At 36.0% G+C, this 13,169-nt stretch overlaps 1 protein-coding gene and 1 pseudogene across 2 annotated transcripts in view; one reads left to right on the top strand and one right to left on the bottom strand.

The window, feature by feature from the left end:
• Nucleotides 1-1,880: 1,880 nt before the first annotated feature.
• Nucleotides 1,881-4,325, bottom strand: LOC128216169 (52 kDa repressor of the inhibitor of the protein kinase-like; annotated as a pseudogene).
• A 4,021-nt stretch (nt 4,326-8,346) lies between these two features.
• Nucleotides 8,347-13,169, top strand: part of LOC128217514 (copine-8-like) — a 28,886-nt gene continuing 24,063 nt past the window's right edge. For both annotated transcript variants that reach the window (XM_052924683.1, XM_052924684.1), the window contains exons 1-6: nt 8,347-8,521; nt 9,616-9,703; nt 10,316-10,419; nt 10,876-10,915; nt 11,292-11,365; nt 12,679-12,710. In XM_052924683.1, the coding sequence (XP_052780643.1) occupies nt 8,442-8,521; nt 9,616-9,703; nt 10,316-10,419; nt 10,876-10,915; nt 11,292-11,365; nt 12,679-12,710 (418 nt within the window). In that variant the 5' untranslated portion in view covers nt 8,347-8,441. The remainder of the gene's footprint in view (nt 8,522-9,615; nt 9,704-10,315; nt 10,420-10,875; nt 10,916-11,291; nt 11,366-12,678; nt 12,711-13,169) is intronic.

The raw sequence follows: 13,169 nt of genomic DNA on the forward strand, positions 1-13,169 counted from the left end.
CAACACTTTATAACGGAAATTGTAAGTTGGGTAGTTGTATGTATGTATTTCTTCAGACCTTGCGGTCAAGGATAACCCATGAAAGTGCAAGCACTTATTTCCAATGGGGTCCTTTGTTTTTGCTGAAGGGACAGCACGCTGAAGAGACAGTGGTGGGATACAAGGAAGTCCGGGTGCGATACCCTAGCTCTTTTTTCGAAGAGACCCCTTGGTTCTTTTACGTGCTCGGTGTAAAGCACCGATACACGGGGTACAACTTTCCTGGGTTAAACCAGTACTGAGTACACCACTTTTCCAAGCACTACCCTTTAAATGCCAAGCGCCAGGCAAGGGAGCTACTTGTACCAATTTTTAACGTCTTTTGGTATGACGCGGCCAGGGATCGAACCCACGACCTCCCGCTCCGTAGGCGGACGCTTAACCACTAGGCCACGGAGACGGTTAAATAATAGTTCTGTAAGATAACATTTTCTATAATTAGCAATACAACCTACCTTGCGTAAATAATACTAAAGAATAACGGCCAGAATAACGACTGTTCCGACCATTTATTCAAAATTATTTGTCTTGTTTCGGAAACAGCAAAAAGCACAACAACGCACCACTTCTTATTCTTTATAGTTTGGTTTATAAAACTAAATAATTTCAATGAAGTATAATTAATTATGTAAGTATGCAAAACTTTTAATTAAAATGAAAATAAATAATCGGCAATAACGCTATATTTAGAGAAAATATTTGAAGTGAACAGTGATCTTAAATTAGTTCGCTTCATGACATCAATACGGTCACATGCGCTTTTTGGTGAACCGTGTACACAAATGCGTTTTCTAGGTCATTTTCCCCCAAATTGACCATTTTAAGTGTGCAATAATAAATATGAATAATTGATTACTGGTCCGAATAAAAAAATCCTAACCTCGGACCGGCTTCAAAATTAAAACAGCGTCGTAGTAGTCATAAAAAACGGTTTGTTGTTGAACGTTGATACAACTTCGAAGTTACAACGTTGAAATTGATTTTTAATGTCCATTTGAATACGTCACCGACCTGTAAACGGTGTATAGGTCCGTGCTAAATATGTGACAACATTTATTTAAATTAGAACAACTCACGATCGCCCTCTTCCCATCCAAAACAACATCGGATGTATGCGGATGCTTTTGTGCAAGAAGTTTGTAAAATTAACAATAATAATAATAATAATAATAATAATAATAATAATAATAATAAATTGGAGTATTTTAACGTGTAATTTGCATTTCAAACTGATTTCCAGCGAAATGTTTTATTGCATAAATAACTTTGAAGATCCCTTAGGGTAAGGCTTAACTGCGAAATTGATATTGCTACGCGAACTACTTGCAATGCAGATAAATATAAATAATATTGACATTGTAAACCGTCGATATGCATCCTATGATATATTACATGACAAATGGCCGAGGTGTTCCGATTGCATTTCTTTAACATATGAGTTTTATTGGTTTCTATTTTACATTCAACGCATATTTACAGAAATTTATGTTGTTGTAACCAGGGGCGTAGCCAGGCCATAATTCGAGATACTCCCGCCTTTCTAGGAGGGTCCGGGGGCATGCCCCCACGGAAATTTTTTAATTCACAGACCGTCTTAGACGGCATCTGAGGGCATTATGGCATCAAAATTGTAAGACTTATACCGTGCAATATATCTGGGGGGTTTTAATGGAAATATGTAAGGAAAATGCAAAGTCACATATATTAACATTCGATACGTAACAAATACTAACTTCATTATACATTTTTGTAAAGTTGAAATAACATTCATATAATATCAAACTTCTTTCGTTGCGGCGTCAGATAGTTCATTAAGTGTTTATGCAACCACTTAACCAAAGTTTTCGTCTACAATATGGTTAAACTTTGAAAATAAGAGCAAGGCGACGATCTTTTTGACGGGCAAAAGCATCCACCACTTGCTCAACGTTAATGTTTCGCTCCTGGTAAATATTCAGTAGCCCAAGCCCGGATAACCTCTCTGTGGTCATGGTATTTCGGAGGTAGGTCTTGACCCGCTTCATCGTTGAAAACGACCTCTCTGCCGTAGCTGTGGATACAGGCATACACAACAAAATCATCATGCATATCCGGATATTAGGATAGGACGCCTCAGTTGCCACGCCCAAGCTTGATTCTAGGCATGGATATGGAGCAGGGGATGTTGTCGTCCATTTAGCCGTCCATCTGTTGCACTCCCGCACGAACGTCTCCTGGTCGCACCCTGGTAGGTCTGGCTGGTACACTGCGTATATCTCTGCAGCCCGAGCAGGTGTGAGCCCAGCAGCCTATAGTTATAATAAAACAATAATCATGGTTATAAAGTTTGCAATTGTTTTTACCGCGACTAGTTTGTATCATTACCAATATGATGAAGACATTTAACGATATAATATCTACACGCCAATATATTATCAATAATAAAGAACATGTTTCGCTACTCGTGAAAATATTATTTCTCTGAGCACTCGTGAATGATAACATGATCATACACTCAAGTCAACAAATATCCTCTATATCATTGTTGAAACATGTATTAATTCACTAGTCATATAAAATATAAATATAAGACAAAATTAAAGACAAACTAATTTGTACTTTTGTTGGCAGTAGATACTGAGCAGCGAATCTTCCATGTGGATTTAACAGCCGATTCGTCAACTCCACAATGAGATGGTCTACGAATGGTAGATACATGTTGACTCTCCAGAATTGCGAAGGGGTTTGGGCCGGAGCGTTTGGTCTGTTGGCTTGCCGACCGTGGCAACGAGGAACGGTGGCCTCAACACCGATGTCGTCTGCTAGAGAAACGGCTTTGTCATATAGGTGGTCCCACAGCATATCGTCATTTCGTTCATTCTGTAATGAGTTCCGGTTAAATGTATAAATATAAATATGACCAGAATACTGTTTTAATACCACACAGAAATGCGGTGGTTTGATATTCATATAAACGCATATTGTTTATAAGCATTAATCCAGCCATTACACAATCATACATAATACTAAGTCTTATATTAATGGCTATTTGATCATTTCATATAGTACATAATTATTTTTTTTCGAGAGTTGCTATGCGTAAAACTTATTTGTTAATTCCAGTAAGTCGAATTATTATACTATATCTATAGACATTACGTACATGTCTGGAACAAGACAACTTGAACGGCAAATGATCATACATACATACAATATTAATACTATATTATGTATATACATATTACATATAAATAACGAAAATACCTCCAGCATGGTGATAACAACTCGTGCTTCCTCGGCTGCCTCAAGCAAGTCGCAGTCTTTCTTCTGGAGGATCTTTGATATGTTAACATGACCCGACAACGCATGCTCTACCGCGACCAATGTTATGACAAACTCAAAGTTCTGTATTGAGCGGCTATACCCCGCGGCTTTTGTGTCCCCATAGTCGCTCGCTAGCTCGTCCAATGACCCCACAACAACTCTGAAATATGAATAGTTTAATATGGAAGTAAAGAATTAATAAAGCTGTTTTGAAACGTACTATTTCAGGCATTTACAGTCATTTTAATCGCAAAAATCAGAGAATATAAACTCAATTTAAAATGTTCTTATGTTTTTAATACAATCATGTAGAGTACAAATTATATTTAATGTTTTATGCATGTTTATAAATATAGTATGAAATAAGTTAAAAACTGTTCTTTTCATCAGAGTATTCATTATATTTGCAAAGTATTGAATGTTTGACTATGAAAATACCTATATGAACACAGGAACGTGTGCAACGCCTCTGCCCTTGCGGCCCAGCGGGTCTCGCACAAAGATTGGAGCTTCGTGCGCCGGTCCATCTCTTCGCGTGCAGCAGCGTCATTCTCAAGGTTTTCTTGGAACCTTAGAACGCGCTTGGCGGAAAAGTTAAACGCAAAAGCAATTTGCTGGACAGTCCCCATCATGTTCCGGGCGTACATTTCCTTCGAGGCATGGATAATTGACAAGTTAAGGCTATGTGCCTTGCAATGGGTATACACTGCACCAGAAATACGCTGCCGAATCCTAGCTTGTACACCCCTGGATCCCTGACATGTTGGCTGCGCCGTCATATCCTTGGCCACGCATGTGATTGATGTGCACACCCGCACGCTCAAGGTTGGCTAAAAACGCATTTGCTAATGATTCGCCTGTGGTCGATTCACATTCTGCAAAGCCTAGAAACTCCTCACGTAGACCTGTTCCATCAAAATAACGGAGACACATGGCCATTTGCTCCATTGTACTGGCATCGGTGGCTTCATCTGCTATGAAGCCAAAACATTTTGCTTCGTTACACTTCGAGACAATATCGTCCGAAATCTGTTTAGCGCAAAGGCCAATAAGTTCGTTTTGAATATCCGGACTCAGGTACATGGACCGGGGATCTCCATTTGTAAGATGATCTTTCAAGACTCTATCATGTTTAGCTTGAAAGCTCAATAAAGCTTTGTAGTTTCCCCCATCATCATCGTGCCCCCTGAGTGCAATGTTCTGCTTTGCACAGAAGATAATTGCTTCAGTGATGCTTATCATTATCTGTCTGTTCTTTTTAACTAGAGTGTTGTATTGTGATGACAGTATTCGCATTATGTCTGGTTGATTGCCATTCATGGCGGACAAGAAAGTATCAGCAGAATCACAGTTCGCCAAATGTGCTTCAGACTTAGCATGATTAGCAACAATTTTTGCGATATTGTTCCAGTCACGGAGAACCGAGCTAACAAGGGTTTTCACGCGTGAATCAGGGCCGGAAAATAAGTGGCATTGGGCGCAATAGACACCATCCGTCGATAAAGAATATCGCAGCCATGGGAAGTCCACAAAATACTTTGCTTGTAGTGTACGAAATCGTCCTTGGGCGTACCTGAATGTATACACAAACAAAAAATATAAATATATTAAAATATTTATGTACGCGAGTCATATTGTCAGTTTTATGTCACATTTAATGATTTTGGTATCTCGGGTTAGTTTAAAAAATAAAAAATTAAAGACGTCGGTTCGGATCGAACTCACATCGTGAAGTTCGTACGTCCCCCATGCATCCTTTACACCACGGTCTCTGCTGCTGCCATCAGTGTATTGAGTACTATTTGTATTGAGCTGATGGTACTGCTGATTGAGATGGAATGAAATAAAGTTGTATAAACTATTACTAACACTGTATAAATTAATGCTAATATGTACCAATCATTTAATGATTATAACATATACATCATTAACAACAGCAGTAATGATGTAATAAATACTGTACTATTTTACACTTTAGAATTTAAAGTGTGTAGAAGGGGGAGGGGGTGTATAAAACATTTCTAACCTTGTTGGAAATTTAAATGTAGAAGCGGCCGTCCATTGTTGCGACATCAAAGTGTGTTTGAAGTTGTCTTCATATGCTCTCGAAGAGGCACAGGTGCCATCTTCCCGAAAAAGATCTGGATACGGTGGACCGGCTGATGTTGTGGAAGCCATATTGGTTTAAAATTACCCGCTCAATAAACTTTACTTGACATGTATATAATGTATGGGAGACAACTCAGATTTATACAGCTATGTAATTGTTCCGGTAGTTTACCTTCGATTGAAAAACAAGAAAAAATATTGCTGAAAACAAAAGCTAGTATAAAAACACATTTATAAATGTGGTGAAAATTTTATTTTATGCGAATTGTGACTGTCTTCATTGTGTAATATGTTGCCTGTACCCCCTTTAGGGTTCAAGTTTTACATCATTTTTAGGCCATTTGAAATTTTCATTTTTCAAAATCGAAATACTCCCGGGAGTATGAGAGTATGCCTGGCTACGCGCCTGTAACTGTTGTTTGATGTATAATTATCGCCATTTAAATAGTTACCAACGCTTCTGTCTGCTAATAGAGATAAGTAAAAAGTATCTAAAATGAGAACAGCATCATGCACTAGTCTGTGTTTTTCGTAAATATGGCACGGTGGTTGGTGCAGTGGGAGTGAGGGGGGGGGGGGGTCTTTGGGGGATAAAGTTTACTTGGTATTTATACATCGGAAGATACACCGCAGTACACATACACCAATGCCCCGACCCCTACCTGGTGGGGGTAAAAGATTTGTCGTAAACGGCTTTAGTAAGGGTTAAGATAACTATAAATGTGCCATTATACTTCTCATATTACATTTTAGACGAAATTCACCACGATCAATATAACCAATTTGCAACTGGCCATGGATCGTTTTTCATTGTTCTGTATCTTATATACCCGCTGTTTACATTATTAAGGTTTCATTGAGACGAAACAGATACCTACAACCAAACCATGCTTTTAAAAGATATTCAATGATTATTATTAAACCATGGAAGACTTTTTAAATAGGTGCCCGCTAAATTACAGAATATTTTTCTTGCCCTATGAATACAGTTAATTCATGCTTAACTGTTCATCAAATGTGATCCATTTTGCCTCGAAGAAATCGTGTTTATGAGTTGTATATATACTTCTGATTATACAACGTGTATATGAGAAATGGAGCATTGAAATAGCGAATGCTGATTGGTTGGATTAGATTGAGCGTGGTCCAAGGAACTATATAATGCCAAAATATAACACCAGAACAGTGGCGGATCTGTGGTCTTGAGGTTACACACTCGACTATCAATCCAGGGGTCGCAGGTTCGATCCCCCGTCGCATCACTAAAAAAAACTAATCGTCTTCCGGGAGGGACGTTAAATGGGGGTCCCGTGTGACAGTGTTAAACACTGGTGCACGTTAAAGAACCAGGGTAGCTCTAACCAGGGTTACTTTCTGTCTGTGCACTTTGCTCCAAAAACCTAAAATGACTAACAATCTTAACGGAGCACTCGCCGAATGGGCAAGGCCCGAGTGCGAGTATAAATAAGCTTACACACCCACTAGAACATTTATTGGATTGTGGATGGAAAGCCCGGTCAACCAATGCATACAATTGTTAACACTTGCAGCAAATTTACCAAGTGATGTATATAGTGCAAAAATTATTTGCACCATGCGCAAGTAAAGTATTGTTAAGTCGAAATTAGAAAGCCATTAACCAGCATTTATCAACACTACAGTTTGCATAACTAGTTAGTTCGTTTGCATTTATGTGTAGATAACATTTCATTTTGAGATGTTTTTTTCATAATTATATTGATGAAAAACATGTTAAATGATTGATTTATAACTTAAGTGTGATGCAAAGGTGGATTCTAGAATTTCGCTTTCGGTTTAGCCCTCGCCTTATAATTTGCATCTGAACTATATTCTGTGTGTCACTGCTTGTGTGTGTAAATATGTGTGTATATAAGTATCAATGTATCGTATTTTGCATTTCAAGTGTGATGTTCTTTGCTCTTCATTTATTGGAGGAACATAAATATCTATCTATATCTAAAAGGCTTAGTTTAAGGAATGTTTGGCAAGATACAGGTATAGTTCCCTGCTGTGTATCCTTTGTTTATTGCATTTGTGTCACAAATGGGTTCCAATTTCCTATGTATTTATTTATTGGCTCGCTCAGGCCATTTAGAGTTGACACTTTAAGAGTGGATTATCTCATTGTCTAGCTAATACATATAAATATATGCATAGCATACATATGTTGGATTGAACATACTAACATATTTAAAAATAATTAGCCTATCTATTTTTTATAAATCATATAAATGGCATCAGGTAAAAGGCTATTAATTGCATGCTGATTAAAACATGTTTAATGTATGACATGTCCGGGGATATACCGTGAATAGCGGCGGGGAAATGGGCCGTGTTTTTACCTTCTAGGTAGCCCGCAGTGCCGGGTGGATGCGATGGTTTTGTCTTCGCGCCCAAAATAGCGGGGGATGGGCCTTACCTAGGGTCCCTGGGGTGCGGGGGCATTTGGCGGGGATATTAACAGCAGTTCGTCCCCGCTGGGCGGGGATTTTACCCGGGCTTGGCTGGACGGCAAGTCAAAGTCTCCGTTATTCTCCGGACCTGGGGGTGTGGTTTCAATTGACTGGTGCATAAGAAGTTGATCGAACAAGACAAAAACGTTATTTACTGTATAATTAATATTTCATTGATATAATCTTGATAATATTTTCCCCAAATATAAGCACATCGATTTAAGTTAAATAATCAAAGCTTTGAAGCATGCAAAGCAATTCTATTCTAAGTTATCTGAGACTAAAATTCTAATGCCATATAAGTTCCGGACAATATTAATATCTCACATGTATGTTTTTACGTGTTTTAGTTAAACTCCCTTCCGACCGTGGACGTTTTGACTAAAACAATATTCTGGGTTAACAAGCTGAGTGTCAAGCGTTTGTCAACACTGATATGTTTATTTCGGGGTACGTTATTTCGGAAATAGATAAAAAAATATTACAAAATAATACAAACACTGCGTATGCTTCAACATGTCAGCACGTCCAGCGCAGTTTCAAGCAGGAACCTCGGCAGTGCCTGCCACTCAAGTTGAAATTAGTGTCAAATGCAGGTGAGAATATTGGTCAAGCTTTTTTAATCAAGGCATTAATGTTGAAAACTTATTAAATTCGTGAAAATGGCATTATTTTTTTGCCATGGGCAAAACAAAACAAAAGCTGGATTATTGTTTGACCACGGCATGCACCAGGTTCCCCAATTCTGGTGCTATGGTCTTTGATCTGGGAAGTCTTACCTGGCAGGTATTTACTAATCCTTATAAATTTCCTGGTATTTTCCAATATTTAAAATCCTGGTATTTTTTGCCAAAATGAGATATACTGGGAAATTCTTTATGAAATATAGAAAAACATTGTTAATTAATACCAACTTAAACCACAAATTAACTGTCCAATTGACAGAGTTGTCAATTTGTTCTGATTTCAATTTGTACCTAATATAAAATATCATCTGTGTATTTTCCACTTTCAAGGGAATGGTGGCAAAAAGGAAAAAAATACTAAAATGATTAATAAAGTGTTCAACTTGTTTGCAAATCTTTTATTCAACAATCCTGTCAATATATTCATGAATTACACTATATTGCTTGTAAAGAGGTCAATGGTCCCCCAAAAAATAAAATCTAAAGGTATTTTTTTTTCCTAAGAAGGGGAACAATATATATACTTTTTCAGGAGGAAAATGAATTTCAGGCTTTATCTGTAACTGCTTGATTGATGAATCTGTACATTTTTATATGATCTAGACTTTAATTTTTATATACAAGTTGCATATATAAAAGGTAAAAAAAGTTATCAATTACTTTATCTTTTAATTGGACTTTATCCCATTTTTCCTAACTTGGGACTTACCTATCATGCTTTTTTCCAAATAATTGGAATTTAATAAGCATGATGAGTCACTAGTTTGGGAAAATTAGATAAAGACCAAAAGTCTTTTACTCCTTAAGTACAGGGAGATAAATTGAATGCAAAAAATAACTAATTCGAGTCACTGTCTCTCACCAAATTGTCCATTCGCCAAAGCAATTGTAATTAAAAAGTTAATCAATTGCAACAATGTGTAATTATTTGTGTACAAGATATACTGTGATGGGTCTTTTAAGTATTTGACATAAAAATGTATTTTTTGTTATTTATATTTCAGAGGACTAAGAGATTTAGACACATTTTCAAAGTCAGATCCAATGTGTGTCATGTTCACAAAAGATGTGAAGTCGGGGCAGTTTTACGAGGTAATTGGAAATATGAAGAAAAAAATACTCCTATATAGCCATATAAAATGATGACCAGTGTAAGTGAAAAAAATGATGACATTTGTCATTGATATTTAGGATTTATGTGTATAAGGTATTTTTTTTCTGTACTTAAAAAGAGGTCGTAAATTGGGCCTTATTTCACATTTTCAAAAATACTTTGTACAAACAATTTCATAACCATTGTTTTAAAATCTGGCTTTTTTCCAGGATTGAGTGGCACTATTTTATGTGCCATCATTAATTGAAACTCTTGTTCTTTTATCAATGTCTCAAGTATATTTTTGCTCTAGAATTAGTTTTCTTTGAAATATTAAGATATGTATTTTTTTATCAACACGTTCCATGGGATAAAAAGTTTTTAAAAATAGTTAAAACTTTAACATTCAGGGTATTGAATACTTCTATGGTATTATGTGGGGAAATTAGTTGATATTGAGAATCTATTTAAGCATTTTAGTGATATTGTGGTCAGGTATTCTAAATATGTCATATGTTAGTGTCTTTATGCTATTAAATTGATCTCTGACTTTATTCTTCGATCATTATGTTATATACTTATTTTAGCCAAATGTTTTATGCATATTCCAGTATGGCCGCACAGAAACAATACAAGACAACCTTAATCCAGACTTTGTGAAGAAGTTTGTTATCAACTATTTCTTCGAGGAAAGCCAGAAACTCAAATTTGAACTGTAAGTTTATTTAAGCTTGTTTTATTCTTTCAGTATAACTAAATATATTGAAATTGCTGACAGACTATGTTGCATTATTTCTTTTGGGTTTTATATTACAGATTTAATGAATATGATTATCATTTTATCATGGTACCAGTGTGATTTAATGTACTTTAAACATTAAATACAAGCTGCATGGGAAATATTTTAAGATATATAGTCCCACTTGTCTGCCTTGGTGACCCCCAACCAATCTCATTTGTGGCCGGGCCAGCTAGGGATCGAACCCAGCACACCTGGGTGATAAGCAATTGCTCAAGCCAATGCAACCATGGTTCAATGAATCATGTTTAATGACTCACATTCAATAATTGTACAGTGTAGTATTTATAAAATAACCAAGCAGACAAACATACTACAACATACTGTGTAAATTTATCAGTGTTAAAATTTTGATAAAATTTTATATTTCAGTTATGATGTTGATTCAAAAAGTGCAAAATTATCAGACCATGTAAGTATCTAAATGAAGAACTACCGTAAGTTTGAAAAGCGAAAAACATTTTTAGATGATGACAAAGACAATTAACAGATTTAAAGAACTGCTTTATTTTTTAATAGATGTGTGTCTCTTTGGGGGTTTCTCCAGATTTATTGCATTCAAAAATGCATATGCTTGTAGGATTGAGTTATATCACACACAAATAAAAAAGATCATGCTTTTCTTGCAAGATGCCAATAAATTAACATTTTTCATACATTTTGTAAAAATTAAATCCTAAATAGATAAGGTCTATCTTTCATACAGAATATTGGAACACAATAATGCAATAAGTTAAATCTGAAATACCAAACCATCATCATAACATTTACTTCTACCTTGCTTGTAGGATTTCCTCGGGCGGATGGAATGTACTCTGGGAGAAGTGGTAGCAGCAGGCGGAGATTTTCAGAGACCTCTCATGTAAATTTCTTAATTTTGAATTCTATTGGGTGCTCTGTAGTTTATGTTTTTCTCGCTTCATAATCAAGCCTACTTTGAATGTACTTATGCCTTATATTTCACGGATTTTCTTCATTAACCAGGTTTTCACCTAGTTAGTTGAATGACATATGTTCTTGTTTTGGCAGGCGAGCGGGCCACGTCAAACTTACCTATGAAACTGAATTACTTTAGTTAGGTTTGACATATCTTGACAAAACTTTGTATAATATAGGAAGAGATTATGGAGACCTTTCATGGGGTTGCATTTTGGGCCCCTGGTGTCAAGATTAAGGTCACTGTTACTAAAAATAGAAAACAATTGATATATCTTGACTTAAACTGATATTTAGGCAGAGTTTATTGAGACTTTTAATGGGGTTGCATTTGATGCCCCTGGGGTCAAGTTCAAGGTCACTGTTACTAAAAATAGAAAATCAGTTGATACTGAAAAACTTAAGTTATAGTTGACATATTGTGACCAAACTTGTATGTCGGAAGAGTTTATGGTGGATTTTCATGAGATTGCTTTTAGAGCCCCTATGGTCATGTTTGGTGTTATAAAAAAAAGCAAGGCTGAAGTACTTTAGTCAATCAAAAACCTGGTCTGTGGCATTGTGGCTTTTCTTGTTAAACATGCTTGCATTTACAGATTTTAACAGAACAACAGCTTTAAAAATGCTTGGCCTTTCTCTGTACAAACACATGTCCTCCATCACTCACACATTGTTCAGTGTGTGTATACCACGTGATAAATTACGTCATATATACTACGTCGGAATGCAAAAATTTGCTTAAAATGAAGACTTAAATCAAACATAACTTTTCATTTACAAAACCATTTTAAATGATACAAAGAGCAGTCTATACTGCTTATAGAGCCCCGCATTTGTTTTATATCCGAAATTTTATGAGGTCATTAGTTTCCTCAGACACTCGACAAACATGTTTCCAAAATAATGTTTTGACAGTGCTCCGTCAGACCGCTGTATTGTGAAAAGGTATGTCAAAGTGTTTTAAGAAACTAAACTCGCAATCAAATTCTGGTAAAAGACTGAAGGTAGGGCTCCGAAAGCGGCGTAGACTGCTCTATGTTTCATTTAAAATGGTGAAGAAATAGTGAAGTTATCTTTATTTAAAGTTTTTTATCAAATCAAATATTGCCTTCCGATGTAGCATTTATGACGCAATTTATCACGTGGTATACACACACTGTTGTTGAAGGTTTCCTAAATGTAGTACTTGTATGATAACACAGCAAACTAACATACTACAATGTATTAATTGATTTTCAGAGGGCAAGGAAAGAATTGTGGAAAAATCATTTGTAAGTACAAAAAAAACGATTTAAATATTTCTGATTTATTACAACATTAGAATTTGAAACAACTTCTTTATTTTTCCTCCTTGCATTAGTAGAAAGTGACTTAAAATTAAAGCTTCACTATAAGACAGAATTTTTGTTCCCACACGCAGAGTGTAGATATCTGTGCCTGTATCCTTAAGTACTTAGAAATGTGCCTGCACGTTTAAATGCCTGACCCACACATATGTGGGCTTTGGATGTGTCGTGACCCCCTATTATTTTGGTATCATTTAAAATGTTTTATGTAAAGAAAAAGGAAATGTAAAAATTATACAGAAAATATGACATATACCAAGATTTTTTGAAGTGGAAGCATTGCAAATAGGTTGTTTTATGTCCAATTTCATTTGAAATAAAGAGCAAAAACACAAACTACAATATCTTTATGTTTAATGAAGTTTAGGAATTTACATATGAGTA

This window comes from Mya arenaria, chromosome 14 (genome assembly GCF_026914265.1).
Source record: "Mya arenaria isolate MELC-2E11 chromosome 14, ASM2691426v1".
Classification (NCBI taxonomy): Eukaryota; Metazoa; Mollusca; class Bivalvia; order Myida; family Myidae; genus Mya; species Mya arenaria.